The sequence below is a fragment of the Triplophysa dalaica genome, chromosome 21, assembly GCF_015846415.1.
Source record: "Triplophysa dalaica isolate WHDGS20190420 chromosome 21, ASM1584641v1, whole genome shotgun sequence".
Classification (NCBI taxonomy): Eukaryota; Metazoa; Chordata; class Actinopteri; order Cypriniformes; family Nemacheilidae; genus Triplophysa; species Triplophysa dalaica.
The window spans coordinates 19,133,430-19,158,401 of record NC_079562.1 but is presented as its reverse complement, the minus strand read 5'-3'; the positions used below and the strand labels follow the sequence as shown (position 1 = coordinate 19,158,401).

General features: G+C 38.4%; 1 protein-coding gene across 7 annotated transcripts in view; it reads left to right on the top strand.

The window, feature by feature from the left end:
• Positions 1-24,972, top strand: part of timeless (timeless circadian clock) — a 123,131-nt gene that overhangs the window by 34,591 nt on the left and 63,568 nt on the right. For all 7 annotated transcript variants that reach the window (XM_056734443.1, XM_056734439.1, XM_056734444.1 and 4 more), the window contains 3 exons: positions 9,368-9,455; positions 9,590-9,766; positions 20,786-21,003. In XM_056734443.1, coding sequence (XP_056590421.1) covers positions 9,368-9,455; positions 9,590-9,766; positions 20,786-21,003 — 483 coding nt within the window. The remainder of the gene's footprint in view (positions 1-9,367; positions 9,456-9,589; positions 9,767-20,785; positions 21,004-24,972) is intronic.

Here is a 24,972-nt window from a genome sequence, read left to right as displayed (position 1 = left end):
TATATTGATCAAGAAGATATGAAAACATTTAATTGTTTGTCATTTAAACGAGAGGTCATTGCGGTGTTTTAATATGTAGAATTTGATATTAAAATAATTTAATTTGTTACGTAAATTAGGAGCATTAACGATTATAAAAAGCATATTTTGGTAAAAAAGTTTTGTTTATGTTTGGAGTTAGGTTTCTTGTCAGTATTACGGCGTCTTATGTTTATTTGTCACGCTGCTGGTAAGACATTAATTCTAAAATCTGTTCTTTCAAAAAGCGAGACATTCACACATCTCCCAGTCCCCATCCCCCTTCATGTAAGAAGTGGAATCTGTTTTTTAAAGCCTGTACTCTACTGACATGGAGAGAATTAAAACATTTCAATGCATGTCATTTAAACACGGGTCAATTGACCATTTTGTCACTTTTATTTAGTAACGATGAAATGGTCTATAAACTGCATATTTTGGTAAAATTATGTTTTTTCTTTCACGTCTTTACACGGCCTCTTTTCTAGCTCATTAATAATAATTTGTTACATTTTTGCCTTGTGCAGTTTAGTTTCTCTGGTCCGCATTCATTTATAATTATATAAATAGTGATATTGTCACATTTGTCTTCAAGTATTGGCTGAAAGACAGTGTGTAGACCCTCTGTTGTTGCTTTGTATCATACATTTCTGGGTAAGCTGCTTGTCACAGGACTTTAACCCGCTCCAAGCGAGCCTCTAACCGCCTTCGGTCCACACCGGTTTAGAAGACGGACAAGCTTACCAGGAGGCTATGCTCCGCTATGGTCGTCATAGGCATATTGAGGTAGTTGGTGCAAACTGCCCACTTCTGCGTGGTCAATGTGATGGTTTTAACTGATGCACATTTTAGTGTAACACGCTCACTCATGGTACTTTTTGTAAATGAGCTTAAAATCTAAAACAATTGTACACTTTGAAAACGAATATTACATTAAAGGTTCTGCCCGCACTAGCTTTGAACGAGCTGTTGTGTGGTCAAAATGTTTAATGTTTTGTTTTACTTGGTAATATGTTAAATGAAGACTGTTTAATGTTATTATAAAATTTTATATTGAACTTGATTGCGTTTGTAAGTGGTGGAAATGAGGTTGTCCTTAAATAAAGGAACTTCATTGTAAAAGCAAATATGGACGTATTAAACTGTGGTTATGAAACTTTTTAAAAACAATAAAACGGTTCAACAGTTTGCTCGTTTAAGGATAGAAAAGACATTGCATGGTTATTTTTTTATTAAAATAGTGTGTTCTTCTAACTCTCAGGTTTGCCTGAGAGTTAGAAGAACAGGGAACAGCATTTGGGCTGGGGGTAAACAATTATTTATTAAACGATTAATCTAACGATTATTTTATTGATTAGTCGACTAATCTATACACTAATTTGAGGATTAATCTAACGCTTATTTTCTGTTGCTCGATTAATAAAAACCATAATGTATCTCAAATAAATACCAAAAAAAATATTTGGCTTTACACAAAATAAAATTATTTTACGGTTATAAAAAATGGAAAGACCAGCCTGTTAACTCTTTACAGTACCAACATAAGTCTCTTGTTTAAAAAGTTCTAAAGTTGTTGTGCAAAAAAAAGTGGTGCTTGGTGGTGCTAAGCTAACCAATTACCCAACGTGTCTTATAGGGGTGCTCCGATCAGGATTTTTGGAGCACCTCGATCACTGAAAGCTGTATCGGTCGATACCGATCACCGATCACAGGAGCTATTTGAAGCTTTCTCAGTACCAGAAGAGAAAGTCTCATGAATTAACAAATGAATATTAGTAAGTTACATATTTGGTAACACTTTCCTTGAAGCATGTATGTATACTGCATTATAAAGAGTTATTAAAGGGTAAAATGCATTATTATTATTTATAATGTGTGTTGTAAGGCATTATATGTAGTTGTAAAGAATTATAACCAATTTAAAATGTGTAGTTTAACAATGAATTGCTTGGTTGTTATTACAGTTAATACATTATAACACTATCTATAAGACATTACAAAGCATTCAAATGTGTGTTACAATGCTTTAAAACTACTTTTATAATGCATTAAACATACATGGTTCAAGGAAAGTGTTACCACATATTTTCATAAAACATAGCAGCCTGTGACACGAGTCCCAGAAACCCATTGTCTTCCACAATATAAAGTGGCCGTGATCAAAGCTAATTTATTACATTATTTATCTGAAATCTGATATTTCTTTATGCTTCTTACTTTGCTTGCAGTAGGGTTGAGGCTTTTAAAAATGTCTCTGTTACTGACAGCTGAGGAGAGGTTGAGCTAGACTTAGACTTTTCATATATTATTCAATTTTTCTTTTGTCGGACGTAAAATAATTATCTAATTACAAGCAAATGTTTATGTTCATATGTCCATTCAGTAACAATGACATGTGCATGTAAAAGGTGTTTTGTACTCACAAGTAAGCTGTGGTTTGGTCATATATATGTGCTGCTTCTGCCGCTCAAAGAACAGAGAAAACGTCCACTTACTGAAAACTATTATTTATCCAAAAAGACGCTATTTTATGAGGTAAAAACTCTGTAAAGACGGCACCACAGCGCCTGTGTGTATGCGTGCATGGGACGTGTGGAGTGATGGATGCTTATGCACCTCGAGTCTCTGTTGACCACATGCGCGTTTGGCAAAACTGAGCAGGCATTTGAGATACACATTTCTTTCATTACGATATGTTGAACATGGCCATTTGTGACTGCAATGTAAAACACACCGTTTTTGTGTGTATAAATGCAAATGAGCTTCTGTTCTCCTACCTGTATGCAAAATAGGACGTAGAGACACATGTCCCACTGCTTTGGATGCAGCAAGACAAGCAATATGGTGGAATGCGCTATTACGTCTGTAATGCCCTATCCAACCAAAACCATACACTAACTGCAATAAAAATCACCTTAATGCCTTGTTCATAAAACAAATTTAATGGAGACGATAAAAACACAGATAGTACAAAATATGCTGTTGAAATGTTGGCCATTGATAATTAATCATGTGCATGCATATTACTAACAGATATAAACACAGATATAGGCAAAAACATTAATTCAGAGTACTTTTATATGACAGGCAGGTATGTAAAGATCAGCAACCAGGTTGTCTTACAAATGGGAACTCTGTTTCTATCCGCTCTTAGTATTGTCGCACTTAGGACATATGAGAAAACACTGAACTCACTGAGAAAGTCACTGCCATAACTTTCTTTCGTTGTAATGAATAAGCTTTACAGAAATGATGTCGGTCACAAGTCTTATGAACCAAGCTTGCGTTTTACCACTAACATTACGACATAACACATGTCTTTTGCCCATAGTAAGGTTTCAGGTTTAGCCGCGAACATTTAAACAACAGCCGCTTACGTGCTAAAAACATTATTTGAGAAAGACGATTTTAAACCGATGTGTAATACTTACTATTTCCAGAGATGAAGCTTGATCGCGAACAGCTGGTACTGGTCCACTCTTGAGAATCTTTTTTTTTTGGTCCGAAACCCATGCTATACTTTACGAATTCCCATGCTATACCGAAACCATGCTATGAAAGGCCACCGGGTCACGGAACTTGTATTTTTCCGATTACCGGGAGCTCTAGCTCCCGACCTACGGGTCGCATCGACTCGTTGTCAGTGCCGTTCGAATACCCAAGCGGAGACATTTCCAACGAGTCCTGGCTCGTTTCCATAGGTCTTTCCGGACCGGTGATATGGACCAGTCAATGTTGGTTTGTCGATCCGATAAAGGTGGCTCTTGCCCGGACACAGAGTTCTCGGCATCCTGCCCAGGACTTTCGATCGTAATATCACCGGCCCCCAAGGGTGCTGCGGCCCAAACTTGGGCACGTCGGAAAGGTCTCCTCCCGGCCTCCATTTAAGTTCCATTTTACATCCAACAACAGCACACATTTGTTGTTTCTTAGACATTTTTGTTGCTGGCTAGTGGCTACATCAGCCCTTTCCTGAAAATGTTTGACAGTGTGTCTCTGGCGAAAGGCTGAGCTAGCCGCTCATAAGGCGGAGTCTGCGAGCAGTCATGGGCAGGCGTAAATCAATGTTATGTCAGATTGTTAAGGGATCCCCAACAGCCTGTTTTGTGTCACTGTTGTTGTTTAAAGGAGATTACAAAAAGAAGAATAGATGGATTTGTATTATTACAGGGTGTTTCTGCACACACGCTGGCGACTTAATTTCTTGTAGATAAGCATTTAAAAGTGCATTTTCTAGGATTGCGGCCCGTTAACACTTTACACAAATGAATGGTACATTAATTTAAAGAACCTTTTCAAGAAATTTGCTTACTTATTTATTGAATATAGGAATTTGTAGTCTTTTTAATATTTCACCTGTGTTTCTCTCTCCTTTACCTTAAATGTGACACTGGACCACAAAACCAGTCTTATGGGTAAATTTTTCAAAATTGAGATTAATAACCACATTAAAGCTGACTAAATACGCTTTCTATTGATATATGGTTTGTTATGAAAGGACAATATTTGGCCGAGATATAACCATTTAAAATTCTGGAATCTGAGAGTGGGAAAAATCTAAATATTGAGAAAATCGCCTTTAAAGATTACTTGAAAGTAGTCCTTAGCAATGCATATTACTAATGATGTGAAATAAATGAAACTTACACCATTGATTAACAACAACTTAAACTTTATACACACAAAATTTCATAAAAATAATTTACCAGGAACATATTATATTTTACACTTGACTTTTTCACATTTTCTCACATTTCTTTCATATGCTATAAATACGAATTCAAATGACCGTTTATTACTTTTCCTCCCACCAGACTTCTTTTCCTTCAGCTCAATTCCATGTTCTTTATAATGTGAAAGCAGATGTGTGAGGCAATCTTGGCTTAGCCTGAAAAAAAAAAAAATCGCATTCAGATCAACACAACTGATTTTCATTAACGAATTCGATAACGAATCATCATTAACAGAGGCAGACCTACATGCTAAGACGATGTTTTGTTTACATTTTGTCAGAGCAATATTGGCATAACTGTGACATAAACAACTCCTGAAAACCACTACTTTGTAAAGAAGGTATTTAAGAATGTTTGTGACTGACTCACCTGAACTTTGAAGAAATTTCCCACTCAAGCTGGTCGAATTCTGAGTCCGCAGTGAAAACTTTGTATTCCTTCATGGCGTCATTTTCCATAACGGAGTCGAAGTGATCCAAATATTGATCGAGCGACTTACGACTGGTTTTGTGGTCCAGGGTCAAAAATGTGTGCTTCTTTGTGATAACCACTGTAAGTGTGTTAGCACGCGTGCTTATTGTGTGTGGAGTTGTGAGGCCTTGTTTGGTATGTGGTTGAGTTGCTCCGATTGATCGGTCGCCGATCATAATCGGCCGATAATCACTTTGGGAAGTATGATCAGCGGTCTCTATAAAGACTGAAGCAAAGATGGCAAAAAAAAAATTTACGAGCTATGAGAACGGTTTCACCGGTCTGGTAAAGATGTTTGAAAAAGACAATGCTTTAGCAACCTGAAACTTGTCTACTATTCGAACTCCACGAGGCGGGAAGCACCTAATACATTTTTACACCACCAACCTCATTAGACATTTGAAGGTTAAAGGTGTGAGTAGTTTTCAAAGTTAGCTAGTGCTTCGAGAGAGCGGGACAGTTCAGCAGCTCGCGTGCCACTCAGCTGCAAAGATCTCGCCAACTGAAAATGTTCTGTCTTTTTTTTACAAGTGATGGAAAAATCTGAAGGCAATCCGTCATTTTGATAAACTACAACAAAGGCGATTTGTAATTCCCCTATTTATCATTTCGTGTCATCAGAACGTGATCGTGAATGGACTGAATGTGATTGTGATCGGAAAGAGGTAGGCTATCGTGAAGTGACGTGTGTTTCCATTACATTAGCTTACTCTCAAATACCTGGTCAGTTTTGCTAAACGCTTATGTGGTCAGCAAGAGACTCGATGTGCATATGCATCCATCACTCCCCGTGTCCCATGCACGCATACACACAGGCACTCTGTTCTGTCTTTACAGAGTTTTATCCTCATAAAATAGTGTCTTTTTGGATAAATATTAGCTTTCAGTGAGTGGAAAAATGCGGCAGAAGCATCACATACAGCGGGGAAAATAAGTATTTGACACATTAGCATTTTTATCAGTAAGGGGAATTCTAAGTGGGCTATTGACACATTTACATTTAGTCAATTGGCAGACGCTTTTATCCAAAGCGACTTACAGTGCACTTATTACAGGGACAATCCCCCTGGAGCAACATGGAGTAAAGTGTCTTGCTCAAGGACACACTGGTGGTGGCTGCTGGGATCGAACCAGCAACCTTTTGATTTTACAGTTCAGTGGTTTAACCCACTAGACCACCATCTCCACAAAATTTCCACCAGATGTAGCCATCAAGCCACATATTGAATTCATACAAAGAAATCAGAACATTTAAGTATACAAGTTCAGTCATAATAAATAAAGTGAAATGACACGGGGAATAAGTATTGAACACATAAAGGTAGGAAGTTGCAAAATGGCATGGAAAGCCAGGAGATCACCAGAAATCGGTCAGTATTGAGAGAGAAACCCTGCCCCCTATCAGTACTAATTGATATCAGCTGCTTTAGTCCTAATTGATGGCCTATAAAGGCTTCTCATTACCTAGGAGGCACACAGGAAAGACTTCATGATGAGTAAAAGCAAAGAACTCTCTGTAGATCTTCGTAATCTTATCGTTGAAAAGCATTTTGATGGGAATGGTTATAGGCGAATTTCCAGAGTGCTGAATGTTCCTGTGAGCACTGTGGGGGCCATTACCCGGAAATGGAAAGATCATCAGTTCACCATAAACCGGCCACGATCAGGTGCTCCACGTAAGATCCCTGTCCGAGGAGTCCAAAGAATAATCAGGAGAGTTCTCACAGAGCCAAGAACCACTCGGGCCGAACTACAGGAAGACCTTACATCAGCAGGTACTGTGGTTTCAAAGAAAACTGTAAGCAATTCACTGAACCGCCATGGCTCACCACGCAAAACTCAATTACTGAACAAAAAGCATGTTGAGACTCGGTTAAATTTTGCGAAAGAGAAGCCTGTGGATTTTTGGGAGACTATAGTATGGTCAGATGAAAGCAAAATTGAACTTTTTGGAGAAGAAATGGCACTGCCCACCACCCCAAGCACACCATACCAACAGTTAAGTTTGGGGGTGCTTTTCAGCAAGGGGTACTGGCAGACTTCATATTAATGAAGGCAGGATGAATGGAGAAATTTACCGGGACATTCTGGATAAAAATCTGCTGCCATCTACCAGAAAGCTGAAAATGAAAAGAGGGTGGACATTTCAGCAAGACAATGATCCCAAACAGAAGGCCAAGGACACAATGAAGTGGTTTCAAAGAAAGAAAATCAAGCTGCTTGAATGGCCCAGTCAATCACCTGACCTAAATCCCATAGAAAATCTATGGAGAGAACTGAAGATCAAAGTTCATAAAAGAGGCCCAAGGAACCTTCAAGATTTAAAGACGATTTGCGTGGAAGAATGGGCAAGAATCACTCCTGAGCAATGCAGACGACTGGTATGGAGAGCAATACTCTCAATAAAAGAGGTGTCTAGAAGCTGTCATCGCCAACAAAGGCTTTTCTACAAAGTATTAAATAAAATGTGTTTAATACTTACTCCCTGTGTCATTTCACTTTATTTATTATGACTGAACTTGCACACTTAAATGTTCTGATTTCTTTGTATGAATTCAATATTTGGCTTGATGGCTACATCTGGTGGAATTTTTGTGTCAATAGCCCACTTACAAATCCCCTTACTGATAAAAATGCTGATGTGTCAAATACTTATTTTCCCCGCTGTATATATGACCAAACCACAGCTTTCTTATGAGTACAAAACACCTTTTACAGGCACCTGTCATTGCTACTGACTGGACATATGAACATAAACACTTGCATGAAATTAGATTATTATTTTATGTCCGACAACATGATCACTAAATAAATTAATGAAAAGTCTAGCGCAGTGGTTCTCAACTCTAGCCCGCAAAATCCATTTTCCTGCTGAGTTTAGCCCCAACTCTGATATAAAACACCTGAACAAGCTAATCAGCGTCTTTAGGAATAGACGCTTTCAACTTCATTCGGCACTGCACAAATCTATCAGTTTATGAGATTTAAGTAACGCGATGGCGGTTCAAATGCAGATTGCTCGGTACACATTTGAATCGCTCTCACGGTACTTTCATGCGATATGCCAAACAATCAGCGCTGCCCAACATTAAGTCGAACACGTCTGTTCCTGAAGTCACGGATTAGCCTCTTCAGGTGTTTTATCAGAGTTGGTCTAACCACTGGTCTAGCGCAACCTCTCATCAGCAGAGACATTTTTAAAAGCATTAACACTACTCCAAGGACAGTATGAAGCATAAAGAAATATCAGATTATCAGATAAAATAATGTAATAAATATGCTTTGATCAAAGCCACTATATATTGTGGAAGACAAACAGTTTCTCTGACTTCTGTCACAGGCTGCTATGTTTTATGTAAATATGTTACTTACTAATATTAATTCCTGAGACTTTCTCTTATTTTGAATACTTGATATAAATTGTTGTTAAAAATAGTTTAATAAGTAAAGGGACTGAGAAAGCTTCAAATAACTCCTGTAATCGGTGATCGGTATCTGAATCGGCCGATACAGATTTCATTGATCATGTATCGGTGATCGGCCCCAAAAATCTTGATCGGAGCACCCCTAGTATGTGGGTGTGTTTGAACCGGTGTGTGCGTGTCTGTCTTCGGTTTTCACCTTTTTTGTTTTTACCTGTATAACTTTAAATGCTCGGCTTATAGTCAAAAATTTTCATATACAGCTGCTTTGCAACAATAAAAATTGTAAAAAGCACTATATAAATAAAGTTAAGTTGAATAACATACATAAATTCATCTGAACAGCCGGGAAATACTGAACCGCTAAATACAGCACCTTCTAGCTCTTAGCAGGAAATTAAACTGCAACTCGGCCCTCACTGTGATTGTAACAAAACACTGTAGCATAATGCCGCAATTGCAGTTACACATGACAGTCCATTGAGTGGAAGTGTGAAGACTCTCGACATTAATCGGAGGCGGTGCGAAATTTGACTGTGGAAATTGGTAACCTGGTGACATGTAGAATGCTTTGATAAATTTAATTTATGCTTAACGCCATTTATTCTTTATTTTACAAGGACATGAGATGGCTTTATTAACATGTAGTTTTGCACATCCCTAGCTTCTCTTATTTGTTAAATAAGACCAACAACAATCATTTCTCTTCTCTTTCTACTAAAGACACTCTCGCTTCCGTGGCTCATATGTCATTGAAGGACTGAAATCCATTGGTGAGAAAGATGTGATTTTTCATCAAGGACTTCATAATGTAAGCTCTGCAATTTAAAAACACTAATCATGTCATTTTAGCATTTCATTTGAGCTAATTTAAGCATTTTAGTATTTTTACAGCAACTTGTATTAATAATGGACTCTGTATTACTACTAATGTTTTTTTTTTAGTTTATGAACTATTCACATGATGTGGGAAAGGGTGTGAGACGTGTGCCCAAACGAAAACAGATTGCTCGAGACTCAGAGAGGCAGCGGCGCTCTGCATTAAACGTACGTCTCTTCCTGCGTGAGTTCTGCATCGACTTTTTAGAGAACTGCTACAATCGACTCATGTACCTGGTAAAGGTGAGTAAAGGTTTTTTATAAAACATGTACAATTTGTTTGATATAAGAACCGGAACAATTATTGTGGATAGTAAAGGAACAAATGTTTAATAAATGTGTACGTAAGCAATTTAAACGCTAATGGACTCTTAAAATGAATTCCAAATCTGCAAAAATTCAATACAATTTCAGTTCAGTTTTATTTAAGTAGTGTTTTTCACAAATTTGCATTACATTGATTACTATAGGAAAGAGAAAAAATAAAGCCAAAATACATGCTATTATTGCAATGTTTTTCTCAATACAGTATATTGATGGAATTTTTCTAAAATAATTAGCCATAAACTGGTATTAACACAATATATACATCCATATGGGTCAATGGCGTATAACTACCACTTATCATGTGGTGCAACCGATAATAGCCATATTTCACATCAAATTAACAAAATATCAAATTTCTGTGACTGAAATATGTCCTGAGATATGCGTAGACATCAGAGATTCATAAGAACCTGCCATCCAGGTACGGAAGAGAGGTCTACAATTGGGTTCCTCATAAACGGATGCAGGGCAAACCCACCCGAGGCGTCTCAAATATTTTGCATGGAAGCCCCCAACAGAAGTGCCTGTGAGGAAGCCATACTCCTACCAGAGGTGATGGCATTCCAGGCACGGAAGATTGGGCTGAATCCATGCATTTTGTGAAAACGTGCATGGGGAGGGAGATAGGCCGAATGGAAGCACCAGACTTTGGTAAACCCCCGAAAGCGAACCCGAGAACCTTCTGATGTTTTGATTCAAGTCTATCATGGATGATGAACCAGTCCTTGGATCTAATTTCGACAACGATAAGAGGAATTGAATGGAATTGAAATTTATTTGACAAGTTTATAAACAACTCTACAAAATACATAGTATCCCATACACATAAAAAAAACTTTCGAGGATAAAAACACAATAAAGCCATTGGCTTATTTCCATTGAGGCCGTCAATGTTAATTTAAAGGTTATGGCTGTTTACAGAACTGACAGTGCAAAATAGTATCTCCAAATCATTTACATATTCGAACAGAACAATTCAAACAAAATTACCAAATGTACAGTGAAACACCACTAGTTTACCAATCGAAACAAATATAAGCTACCATCTAACAACCATCTTTTTACCAGTCTATTATAACTTAACAATTATTTTACTCCCTTTATTTATACTGATATTTATTCCATGTTGTAGCACTAGTATATAAAAACATATTTTTCCCCACCAAAGTCTAAAATTGAAATGGACAAATATTAGATAAATATCTACCCCTAGAGCCATAGGAATGCTCTTGACACATCATATAATAATATTTTTTTAAATAAACTCTTACCCGATTATTAATAATTTTATGCTCGATAACCAATTTTAAGAGAAGCATCCGTTTTACCACAGTCAACAGACCCAACTCCTTAAAACTATCACTATGCGAACTTGATTGAGAATGCACTTTTTAAAATTACCCTCACTAGTTTATTCTGAGCCTTTTGCAATTTATTTTTCAGGACTTGGGAACTGCTATACCAAAAGGAGGTTGCATAATCAAAATGGGGTTGAATCAATGCCCCTGCCAATAATCTTAAGGAATGAACATCTAAAAATTCAGCTTGCCTCGCTAGAAACCTAATTTTACAAGACTTTTTCATGAAAATACCTTTCTAGCCATAAAATCATCCATTAATTTGTTATCTATTAAGCAACCCAAATACTCTACAACCTTTTTTTTCTTCTATTACCATATCATTAATCTTAATCGAAAGGGTATCATCCTTTCTTAGTTTCATTTTAGATGCAAAAAGAATGGTCTCAGTCTCTCAAAGTATGTCCCGGAGGGCCTGTGTCCTGCAAAGTTTAGCTTCAACCCTAATCAAACACCTGAACAGCTAAGCAAGGTCTCACAAAGCAGACTAGAAACTTCCTAACAGGTGTGTTAGGCTAAGGTGTGTTATTTGCGGCTCCTTTTGCCTGAATTACTGCAGCAATGCGGAGTGTCATGGAGTCGATCAGTCTGTGGCATTCGAATATTTTCGAATAGTGTGTACGATCTTAAAAAATTTGCTTCCGTCTTTTTGTCGAAGGACAAAAAGACGGAAAAGACGTTTTAAAAACGTTTTAAAAATCTGTTTTAAAAATCTTATTGAGTTTGTACAGCCCGAGTTAAGTGTTCCGTCAGAAAAACAATCACTGCCAGACTGGAGAAACTTTTTCATGACAATAGAAATGGAAGCCTTTTGAACTGTTAATAAATGTTCTTTTTCGGGTAAATATGTTTTATCGCGTTTTAAGTCTGGTCTAAAATCTTTATGGCTTTAACATATTTTCCCTGATCAATCACACTGTTTTTTAGTTGGTATACATGTGCATGCTCATATTTGACATTAGGAAATGTCCCAGCATTATGAGCGGTTGATGCTGATCAAGAAGTACTGTAATTTGGTTGTTAATATATTGTTTCAGCACGTTATCTTAATTTATTGCTTAATGCAAGATTGCCTATTCCATAATAAATTAAGCAGTGTGTCGTAATAAGGATTTAAAGTGTAAATGGTCTCTCTCTCTCCGTTTATGTGTATGTACAGTTGAAAGAAAATGTACAGTTGAAAGAAAAAGTATGTGAACCCTTTGGGCTTACTTGGATTTCTTCATAAATTGGTCATAAAATGTGTTCTGATCTTCATCTAAGTCACAACAATAGAGAAACACAGTCTGCTTAAACTAATACCGCACAAACATTCTACGTTTTCATGTTTTTATTGAACACAACATGTAAACATTCATAGTGCAGGGTGGAAAAAGTATGTGAACCTTTGGGTTTAATAACTGGTTGACCCTCCTTTGGCACCAATAACCTCAACCAAACGTTTCCTATAGTTGCAGATCAGACCTGCACAACGGTCAGGAGAAATTTTGGACCATTCCTCTTTACAAAAGTGTTTCAGTTCAGCAATATTCTTGGGATGTCTGGTGTGAATCGCTCTCTTGAGTTCATGCCACAGCATCTCAATCGGGTTGAGGTCAGGACTCTGACTGGGCCACTCCAGAAGGCGTATTTTCTTCTGTTGAAGCCATTCTGTTGTTGATTTACTTCTATGCTTTGGGTCGTTGTCCTGTTGCATCGTCCATCCTCTGTTAAGCTTCAGTTGGCGGACAGATGGTCTGAAGTTTTACTGCAAAATGTCTTGATAAATTTTGGAATTCATTTTTCCATCGATGACAGTAATCCGTCCAGGGCCTGAGGCAGCAAAGCAGCCCCAAACCATGATGCCCCCTCCACCATATTTCACAGTTGGGATGAGGTTTTGATGTTGGTGTGCTGTGCCTTTTTTTCTCCACACATAGCGTTGTGTGTTCTTTCCAAACAACTCAATTTTGGTTTCATCTGTCCACAGAATGTTTTGCCAGTAGTGCTGTGGAACATCCAGGTGCTCTTTTGCAAACTTCAAACGTGCTGCAATGTTTTTTTTGGACAGCAATGGCTTCCTCCGTGGTGTCCTCCAATGAAGTCCATTCTTGTTTAATGTTTTCCTTATTGTAGATTTGTCAACAACAATGTTAGCATGTGCCAGAGATTTCTGTAAGTGTTTAGCTGACACTCTAGGATTCTTCTTCACGTCATTGAGCATTCTGCGCTGTGCTCTTGCAGTCATCTTTACAGGACGACGACGCCTAGGGAGTGTAGCAACAGTGCTGAACTTTTTTTCCATTTGTAGACAATCTGTCTTACCGTGGACACATGGACATCAAGGCTTTTAGTTATACTTTTGTAGCCCTTTCAACAATTCTTGATCGTAGGTCTTCTGTGAGCTCTTTTGTGCGAGGCATGGTTCACATCAGACAATGCTTCTTCAGAACAGCAAACTCAAAACTGGTGTGTTTTTTTTTTTTAGACAGGCCAGCTTTAATCAACACATCCAATCTCATCACATTGATTGGACCCCAGGTTGGTTGACTCATGGCTCCAATTAGCTCTTGGAGAAGTCATTAGCCTAGGGTTTCACATACTTTTTCCACCCTGAGTGTAACGAAGCTGCTTCCTTTAAGCACACTGTAAAGGGTCCACAGCTGTAAGGAATAAGTTTAATAAAACAAACAGGTAAATGCCATTCCGGCCCCTAAGGGCAGACAGAGCGTTACAGCCAAAATAAACATTAAATGTAACATGTAACACCGCCAAAAAAACAATACGGACCTTACCAACGCCGCCCACCCCATCCGTGACAGTGCATCTGCAACCAGATTATCTTAGCCCCTGACATGCTTGATGTCAAGGTCATATGGCTGCAAATACAAACTCCAGCGCATGAGACGTTGATTACTGTTTCGCATAGAATTCAGAAAAACAAGCGGGTTGTGATCACAGTACACAACAATCGGATGGCAGCTAGAGAGGTACACTTCAAAATGTTGGACAACAAGAACCATGCCAAAGCCTCCTAGAATAATTCCGCTGTGCGTAGGTAAACTTCTTAGTGAAGTAACACACAGGGTGATCCACGTCATCAGCACCCCTCTGCTGGAGAACATCTCCTGCACCAACATCACTAGCATCTGCCGCAAGACTTAATGGTTACGAATGGTCCGGTGCAGTCAACACCGGTGACGAAATTAACAAAGATTTAACATCTTCGAATACGCACTGACGCTTATCAGACACAGGTTGAAGGATAAGAATCAGTTTTTATAACAGCGTTTACACGTCGATAGTCAGTACAAAATCGAAACATGCCATCTGACTTCTGCACCAGCAAACACGGCGAACTCCACGGGCTGGAACTGGGCTCTGAAATGATATTTTTCAACATATACTCCACTTCTTTTCGTAAATGTGCTCGTTTAAGTGGTTAACACGATAAGGGTGCTGTTTTATCGGTGAAATTAGACCCACATCAATATCGGGCTCAATAACAGATGTCTGTCCCGGAACTTCCCTGAACAACATTGGAAACGAATTAATCAATTCCATAACATCAGCTACCTGAGCTGGAGACAAATGCGTTAGTTGACTGGGGAAAATTAAGAGCATCTCCAAATTTTTTAATCTGCCCTCAACTACACATCTGGATGGACCGAGATCTGCCTCGTCCATGCCCTCAGACAAGAGCAATCCAACAGCAGATATTTTTGACTCTGGAGCTAAAGATTCAGCATTCTCTACCTTACCGACCTCAACATTTCTCTCGTAATAGGCTTTAATCATGTTAACATTGCAAACTTTGGAGCTTCGACAACGATAAGGAGTATCGATGACATAATCTCGGTCTGACAGCTTCTTTTTAATCCCGTATGGACCAGTTTAACGAGTTTGCAATGACCCACCAAGCATTGGTAACAACACCAAAACTTTGTCACCAGGATTAAAATTTCGTTATCTAGCTTTCTTGTCGAACCAAGTTTTCATCTTCTCCTGCGTTTTTCCAAGATTTTTCTTAGCCAACTCGAAAGGTCCTTTTTGAATTAGATAGCCACTTTTCTTTTAACACCGACAAAGGCACCGCGCGGTATGTGTCCATTTACATTACATTTACATTTAGGCATTTGGCAGACGCTTTTATCCAAAGCAACTTACATTGCTTTTCCTATACATTTTACATAGGTATTTGCAATCCCCTGGGATCGAACCCACAACCTTGCGTTGTTAACGCAATGCTCTTACCACTGAGCTAAAGGAAAGCTCCAAAGACCAGCTCAGCTGGGCTAAACCCAAGGGACTCCTGCACCACTTCTCGTGAAGCAAAAAGCAACCAGGGAGTGCCTTCCTCCCAGTCCCTTCCTAGCTCAAAACAATAAGAACGCATCATCGATTTTAAGGTCTGATGAAACCTCTCTAGTGCACCCTGACTTTCAGGATGATAAGGAGTAGAGACGTTATGCTTAATACCGAGTCGCTTTAGTGCTTGAGAAAACGATTGCGATGTAAAGTTCAACCCACGGTCACTTTGTACTACTTTTGGCAACCCAAAAATAGAAAAAAACTTCATGAGAGCCTTAATAATCACCCTGGTCGTAATGGAACGCAAGGGAACTGCCTCTGGAAAACGTGTAGTCGCGCACATCATAGTTAAAAGGTACTTATACCCAGATTTTGATCGTGGTAAAGGTCCAACACAATCAATGATTACATGCTCAAATGGTTCCGAAACCATGAGGATTGGGAAAAGCGGCGCAGGCTGAATAACCTGGTAAGGCATCCCCACCACTTGGCAAACTTGACAAGACCGACAAAAATGTGAAATATCCTGTTTTAAACCAGGCCAATAAAAATTTAGCAGAATCCGGTCATACGTCTTTGCAACACCTAGATGACCAGCCAGACCATTGTGTGCAATGCTAAGAATCATGTTGCGATACACTACAGGAACTACAATTTGGCTGATCGTGTTTCAGTCATCAGAAGATTTTGGAGACACCCATTTTTTCATTAAAATCCCATTCTTAAGAAAATATGCCTTGGGCGCATCCCCACTCTCCTGCGAAGTTTCAGCCAATTCAAACAGCGGTGCAAGAGAAACATCTGCCGCTTGAGCAACAACTAATTCCTCAGGACACAACGCCAAATCGACAGTATCTTTGCTATCAGCACTCACAGGACCCGGATCGACGTTTTTCCTGCAGAGGCACTGAAGACAACTCATTCACATTAAGACTTCCGATAAACGTATAGCACAATTCCACCTAGTTTACAAGACGACGATCAGCAGACTTAGCCATAGACCGCGTAACTGCACACGCAGTGAACACGTCAGGATACTCCAGCACACAATCCTCTGTGTCGGTTACGAGAGGTACAGAAGACAACTTCAGGTGGTACATTAACATCACTCCACAGAATATCGGCATTTAAATCATTTCCCAAAATGAATGTAACATCGGGAACTGGAAGAGATGGACGAACACCCACTACAACCGATAACCAATTCAGATTGCAAATAAATTCTATGTAACGGAACCTCCATAACGCCCATTTCCACACCACGTACTAGAATGGCACCACCTGTAGAAGTCTCTTCAGTCAGCGGCAACACCCCCTCTAAAATGAGTGAGACGCTGGCACCAGTATCCCTAAGAATGCATACGGACACAGACTCATTTAAACAGGGAATGGTTACAGTACCACAGTGCAAAAAGGTTCATAACCAGTTTCGCTAGCATCACAATCAACCGTGGGTGTAGGGCGGTCAGGTATATACTATATACTAGTATCCAAAGAGATCAAACCAAACGGTTTAGTATTTGACTTCCTCTTTAGAGCTGGACAGTCTGCAATAAGTTGACCAGGGACCTTACAATAGAAACACACCATATCATTCCTCGAAACTGCAGACTTATAACTGAAGGACGTACGAGACATTGGAATAGGTAGATCAACAGAACTTTTATATAGAGGTTTCTCCTTGAAAGTGACTTATATGAAGTCATCAGCTAAAGTAGCAGCTTTTTGGAGCGTGTCTGCATTCTGCTCATTGATGTACGTAGAAATAGCAGCCGGTAGACAATTTTTTAACTCTTCAATAAGAATTAACTGTCTAACTAGCTATTTATCATCAGCTTTCTGAGAGGCGCACCAACGATCAAATAAAGTTTACTTTTCACACGCAAACTCAACGTACACTTGATCTGGAAGCTTTATATGATGTCTAAAACGCTGTCTATACGCCTCCGGTACAAACTCGTAGATTTTTAGAATAGCAGCTTTAAGGGTTTTATTGTCACCAGATTCCTGTATAGATAATGAGGCATACGCTTCTTGCGCTTTACCAGTAACCACACACTGTAAAAGCAACGGCCAGACGTTTTCAGGCCACTTTAAAGAAGCAGCTACTTTCTCAAAATAGCAAAAATATTTCTCTACGTCCCTCTCACAAAATGGCGGAACCATCCTACGATATAAGCCAACATCAAACTCGACAGATGCAGCAACGTTCGCCTTGGCACCCATCTACAAATCCATTTTTTTCAAAGCAAACTGTTGATCGAGCTCACGCTTTCGCAAATCCAATTTGACATTTTCTAACTCTACTTCCTTCTCTTTAAGTGCCAATTCTTTTAATTTAATAGCGATTTTACCTGGTAAATAACCAGTTACCTCCTCCACATCACTTCTATCTCGTAAAGGAGCTTCTAAAACACCCAACTCAACCAGACTTCTTCGTTTTGCAAACTTTCTTTTAAATTCTTATGTTTCGGTGCTATTTCGATTTCATACAACTCTGCAATTTGAAATAACTGTTCCTTCGTACACAATAAAAGCAGCTGTTCAGATGGATTCCCTCGAAATGTATCCACTACTGTATGTATCCAGCCAGGTGCATGACCACAAACTCGACCTTGGACTGATCTGTGGAGAAGCAGGTGGGCTGTAACAAGAAAGTCAGGAAGCATTATGACAGGAAGAAGCGGCAGGAGGTGGGCTCACCTGCGTAGGGAGTCAGAGGATTGAGGGGAGGTTCCGAACGGCGTGCCGCAGACCTGGATCTGATTTAGGCGTCGGGAGATGGCTGCCAGTTGCTGCGTCAGGTTCATTATCCCCTGATGGGCTTAAAATCTCCCCCTGTTGGCACCCTAGCAGGATGCCCTGCTGAGTGATGGCCCGGCGGATTTCTAGGGGCATTTTCCAAACAGCATTTATGTGCCCTTCAAGGGGACACCATTGGTAGGGGCGTTCCAAACAAAAGTGAACACCTGAATCCAAAGATTAAAGTTAGATTTCTGTTAATTGCAGCAAGTCTACAACGGATTTCCGTCAATTGTAGGGTTCCAGTCTGTCCTTAAAGACTTAAATTAACTTTTCATAATGCTGTCTATATAGTGGCAATAACAATCTCCTCATGTAATTTGACAGATGTTTTATTTACATCAGACACAGCATCTGCAATGTAAGGTCACTCAATTCTTCTACCAGTTCACCAGGCACTTACGTTTGTGTTCGTTTAAGAGAAGCGTATGAATTTACGTGATATAAATCGGACAGATCTCAGACTGCAGCAGAAACAAACATGGCGTTGCCCGCTTATAGCTCAATTAAAAAGATCATTATAAATGTGTTTAGACTACAAAAACCATTCACATGCACATATTTGACAGTCGGAATGTAAGATATTTCATGACGTAGTCAGTTTGTGAATTGTAAAAAAGAAAAAATATTGTAAAAGCAATACATCAGTTATACAGCTGCTGTAGCTCTGCGGTCACATAAGCACTGCTGTGTCGCCATGGAAATGTTAAGGCTACCTTCTTAACTCATTCCCCGCCAGCCTTTTTTTTTTTTTAAGTTGCCAGTCAACGGCAGCGTTTTTTAACATTTTCACCCAACTTTAATGGCTCACAGTAAATTTTCTGTAAAGAATATATGGACAAACAATATGTCAAATGAAAGAACAGAGTCTCAGCTTTTAAACAGATGAAACCGTATTCTTCTATCTTCATTTGTTCGTTTTTTATCACTGCGTAGATGTGGGTAGATTTCTTCAAAAATGCCTCATTTTGATTAAACAGCTGAGATAAAGTTTTTGTCAAAGATTCCGCCCAGATTACACTCGAAGCCATCATTTAAACCGCTGAAACATATACGTTCTATGTTCTGGGATTCTGTACTTTTCCCCAAAGGTGTGTAATAGCGCCACCTGCTGTATAACGGTACAAACACTGATTTCTGTAATATCTCGTCTTTGGCGGGGAACCGTTTTTTTTAAATGACGAAATAACTCGTCAATGGCGGTGAAAGAGTTAATGGTCGCTTTGGAAAAGCTAGTCAAACACTGTAACTAGTCACTGTAGTAGCTAGTCAAACACTGAAACGGGTGTCAGGTGTAGCCAAGCTTCAGAAATATGGTTTCACAGCCAAAAAGCAAAAAAAGTGAAAAGCACTCTGGAGACAAATACATTTATACAAATACTTTTGGCAGTGATGCATATGATTTTACATAGTTAAAATATAGTAAAAACAAAATTTAGTTTATAGAAAAGTATGTTTGATATGTCTGAAAATATCTACTTTGTTTCCTTTATCATATATTACCCTTTATTAATACAAAGTGGAGTGAAAAATCAAAGTGAAATTAGACGTAATTACACAATATCTAACAAGAAGTATTAAAAATGTTGTTTATTTGCAACAAACGAGCACTGGATTCATTAGTTTCATTTCTGACATTTTGCTAGCACAAATAGGAACACCATTTCAAAAGTGTGGGTAATGTATTGAATTATCTTTTAATTCTTAAAAAAAATAAACCACAAACTAAGCATTTATTTTAAAATCCAAAGATCCTTATTTTTTGTGTCGTTATGTTGGTAAATGATGTCAGTAATCTTGCTAGTTTTGTTAATACAAGTTTGATGTTAAATGAAAGTAAAGTATTGTCATATTTATTTAGGCTTATATGTATATGTGCTGAAATGTAACCGGTGTTAAGTGTTATCTACTTGTCATTATTATCCCCTCCTGTTTTGTATTCTCCCTGTCATTATGTGTTTGACCCTTTGTGACCAGGTGTCATTTAAGTACACAGGGTTTTTTGTCTTTCTGTAAAAACACTTGATTTTGCTGAATGTTGGGAGTTGGAGAAGTGATCCTCACACTGTGTAAGGAGGCAGTAATTCTACATTAGATACTGTCATTTCCATTGATTGACAAAGTCTGTTTGTGGGTTAACAGTGGTAGTAGTAGTCCTAAAGCGATAAGTGTCGCTGGATGTGACATGAAATGCACCGAAATTTGAGTTGGTAATTAAAAATAAATAATTACCTATTCTTGATGTGTTCATAAAAAATACAGTAGCTGTTTTAGATTCATGAAAGACCAGTTCTTTTTAATTGACATGAAATTATAAATCTTATTCACAAAATGCTTTTTTCCCCCAATCTCTTTCTTTAAAATGTTCTTCAGAAATGTTATCTTTAAGAATATTTTTTAAGTAAACTCAATGCTACGAATGGTGATAATCGAGGAGACATGTACTAGTTGAAAATTAATATTTCGCTCATTGTTGTCTGAGCAGGAGGATCTCATCCGTGAACGGGCCCAGCAGCATGATGAGACGTTTTACCTGTGGGCGTTAACCTTCTTCATGACCTTTAACCGTGGTCAGAACTACAGACCGGACCTTGTATCTGAGACCATGTCCATCCGCACCTTTCATTTCATTGAGAGGAACATCACTAACTATTATGAGATGATCCTCACAGACCGCAAATGTGCCACATCTTGGTATCGCAGGTCAGTCAACACTTGTGCTTCTTTATAATCTGTTTACTAAATACAAACACTGTTCATTCACTGTGGATTATAGAAAACATTGAGACTCAATCAATTAACAACCTATTATTAAGACTCATGAACTGGCCTTTTTATTTTTTTATACTGTTGTCTGAGGTCTACTTATGATGTTTGCATGGTTTTTACATTCAGAAACATTGAAATCAATGCGTACTAGGCCTTTTTCTACCCTGGTTTTAAGCGTTCAAGAAACGCTCGGTTTTGATGGGCGGGCTGCATTGAAAACTTGTAAGTAAACGTCCACTGCTATGATTGGATAACAGTTCCAAAAGACATCAGTGTGCCCTGTGATGTGCTCAGTTGGAGCCTTAAAATCTCTACAAATCCAGCATCGACATTAGCCTTGTTTTTAAAGGAATCCACAGTGAAATGAACACAGACTCAATGTTTTTGACCCACATGAGCTGGAACATCTTTAAATATAAACTTCAACCACTTATTCCTAATAACAGAATCCTAAGGAAGCGACCGTGTTCTTCCACAACCAGGCGCTGCACAATGTTGCATGTTTGTTGCTTGGTCGCTTTAACAAAAAATAACATTAAAAGAAATCTTTACTTTTGCACATACAGTAGGTATTCAACCAAAATGTCCATAGCGCCTCGTTGAGTAATCCCGATGGGAAAGGGCGGAAGTTAAAAAACATTTACATTTGAAACTAGTTCCTCGAAATTTCAACCAGGTGGCGCAAATGGAGAGTTATCAATTCTTTATTACATGACAGGAGGCAACACATTTAAGATCATTGTTAGTTAAAAATTGTTATTCATGTTTATAATATAACAAAAAAGTATTATAGGAGGAGAATGAGCCAAATGCAGGACATAATTTACATTTACATTTAGGCATTTGGCAGACGCTTTTATCCAAAGCGACTTACATTGCTTTATCCTATACATTTTACATAGGAATTTGCAATCCCCTGGGATCGAACCCACAACGTTACAGGAAAGCTATAATAATAGTAATAATTTAATCATTCGAACAAACGTGTTGATCATGATCACAGAGGTTCATAGAATGATAACTTTTTCTGCCCGTCTAATGCGACTGCATATGCCAGATAGTTATACAGTAAGAACACAATATTATAACAAAATATAACCACTGTCTTTTCTGTCCTTATATGAGCTAACTGTTGAGGCGCTTGGTTGGTCAATTTAATATTATTATCTGTATGATCTGTCAACTTTCTAATCGTAAAAAGGTAGTTTCTGAAACAAATGATACAAGAATCAAAGATAGAAAGAAACAAGGTTTCTTCAATGATTATGTAACCCGTGGTTCTGGTGGCTATCCACCGATCTCATCGATCTCGCCTGTTTAATTCACAACATGCTTTCATTTGGTAAACTGGATTTATAGTTAATTTTTTATGTTTTAAATTAACGTACCATGGTTTCACGACAATACAATTCATGAACGGGGCTTGTCTCTGAACGGGGCTTTTCTCTGAAGGTGCCTTTTCTCTGAAAGTGAAATTGCTGCCACATTTAAAAGAACTTAAAAAAGACTGACATTATAAAAAAGCCTACAGCAGAGACTTTTCTTGATTTATTACAATATATCCCCAAAGAATGTGAAACGTAGCCTACCAATATGTATACGTGAATGTTTATAACATAATCCTGGGTTAACATCGGATAGATTTTTCGCAGTGTTTGCTGCAGTTTGAAATGATTCAAACTGAATAAAGCATTGATTGAATGCATGGAGCAAATTTTAACCCTTGTTAAATGAAATTATGTATTTATAGTATTAAAGGGCTGCTAATCCAGGGGTTTTCTGCAATGTTGAAATAGTCAGTGGTATCCCCAAAACAGTGGCGGCTGCTGATCTTTTAAAGAGGGGAAGCTCATTTTCGGCCTAAATCATAAAATTTTTTCATTTATTTATATGTAAATTCTGCCCTACGTTCCTTTTCAAGAAAATGCTCTGTAACCCATGTCAAGAGACATGGCCAGCAGTACATTTTCTTTTTCACAGCACTTCCAGTCATACAGCTAACATTGTCATACCAGGAGAGCTGAAAAGACCTGTTACTTTTCCCTATCTTTTGCACTAAATCAATCTTAGGTGTTGATCTGCCCTGCTGTTTAATTCTAAGTTTCTCCTCGTAAGGAAGACTTTCTAATGGCTTTGCCAAAATCAGGTCGACAATATTAGCACTGTCTGCCATCGTGTGCAGTTTGCTAGCTGGCTAGTTCAGACTATATTAATTAATGAACAAACGATCTAATATATATATATATATATTTAACTCAACGGGACGAAATGTGGGAATTATGTTAAACTGAAACAATGAATGTGGTGTGAAATTGTGTGAAATATACGATGAAGGTTGCAGCAGTTTGTCTTTTGACTACACATGCAAAATCCGCAATGGGACTGAGTTGGAAATGGAGACACAGAGTGATACGCGTCATAATCTGAAGACCACGCCCACGCCCACACCAACCGTCTCTTTGCATTGCGAGAAGCTGCCGCCTCCTTGTCAATTATGATTTATAACAAAAAAAGTCTAAAAGCTGAAATGTGACGATGTGTATACAGCAAACAAGCTAAAATAAAAACAAGAAATACGTTTTTATAAGCTGTCGACCCCAAAAAACGAGCGTTTTAGGACATAAAAGTGGATTAAAAAGAGATGACAGACCCTCCTATCATCACGGAGACGCTCGGAGTCCGGGCCAGCCCACTCCTCCATTCATCCCAGAGACGCTGAGCGTCCGTGGGCGGGACATAATCGCAGTATTATCCAATGACTGTCTTGTTTCTAAGCACTGAAAAAACTGTTTTGTTTAAAGCAGCCCCATTGAAGTCAATGGACGCTGGGCTTCAACAGAGTAATGCACTGTATGCTACGGGAATGAATGAGAAGGAAATCGAGTCAGCCGACCTAAGTAGCTGATTCTGAACGAAATTGATTTCGTTCGAGATGAACGTGTTTAATGCATTTTTAGTCAATAAAATGTTAACATAATAGTACATATATTTGACCATTCATTTTTTGACAATTATAGGGGAAGCTGAGCTTCCCTTGCAGTCTTAAAGAAATCGCGTCTGCCCCAGAATGTCTCTGAAAAGCTTCAGCTCAAAATTTTGATTACAATATGTTGAACATGGCCATTTGTGACTGCAATGTGAAACATGCCGTTTTTGTGTGTGTCTCTATAAATGAAAATGAGCTTCTGCTCCCCTCCCCGTATGCAAAATATGACGTTAAGCACTTACACATGTGCTTTGAATGACATCAAGACAGGCATTATGGCGCAAAGCGCAATTACGTCTGTTAAGCCTTGCCCATCAAATACCATACACTAACTGCAATAAAAATCACCTTAATGCCTTGTTCATAAATGCGAAGACAAAAACATAGATAGAACAACATATGCTGATCATTTGCTATATTAAATGTTGGTCATTGATGATTTCTCATGTGCATGCATATTACTAACAAACATAAACACGGTTATAGGCAAAAACATTAATTCAGAGTACTTGTATATGTCAGACAGGTATGTAAAGATCAGCAACCAGGTGACATTACGTTGTGAGTAGCAATTTCTGCATAACCTCATTGTCTTACAAAATCAAACTCTGTTTCTAGCCTATTATTAACTATTATCGCACTTAGGACATACAAGAAAACGTTGAGCTCACCGAGAAAGACACTGCTATAACTTTCTTTCGTTATCATGAATAAGCTTTACACAAATGATGTAGGTCACAAGTCTTCTGAACCAATGGGCGCTATGCGTTTTACCACTAACGTTACAACATAACATCTGTCTTTGGACCTTGTCTCAGGTTTGGCCGCAAATATGTAAGTTGCAAACATGCTAAACACATAATTCAAGAAAGGGTATTTAAAAACGATGTTTAAAACATACTTCTTCCGGAGAGGAA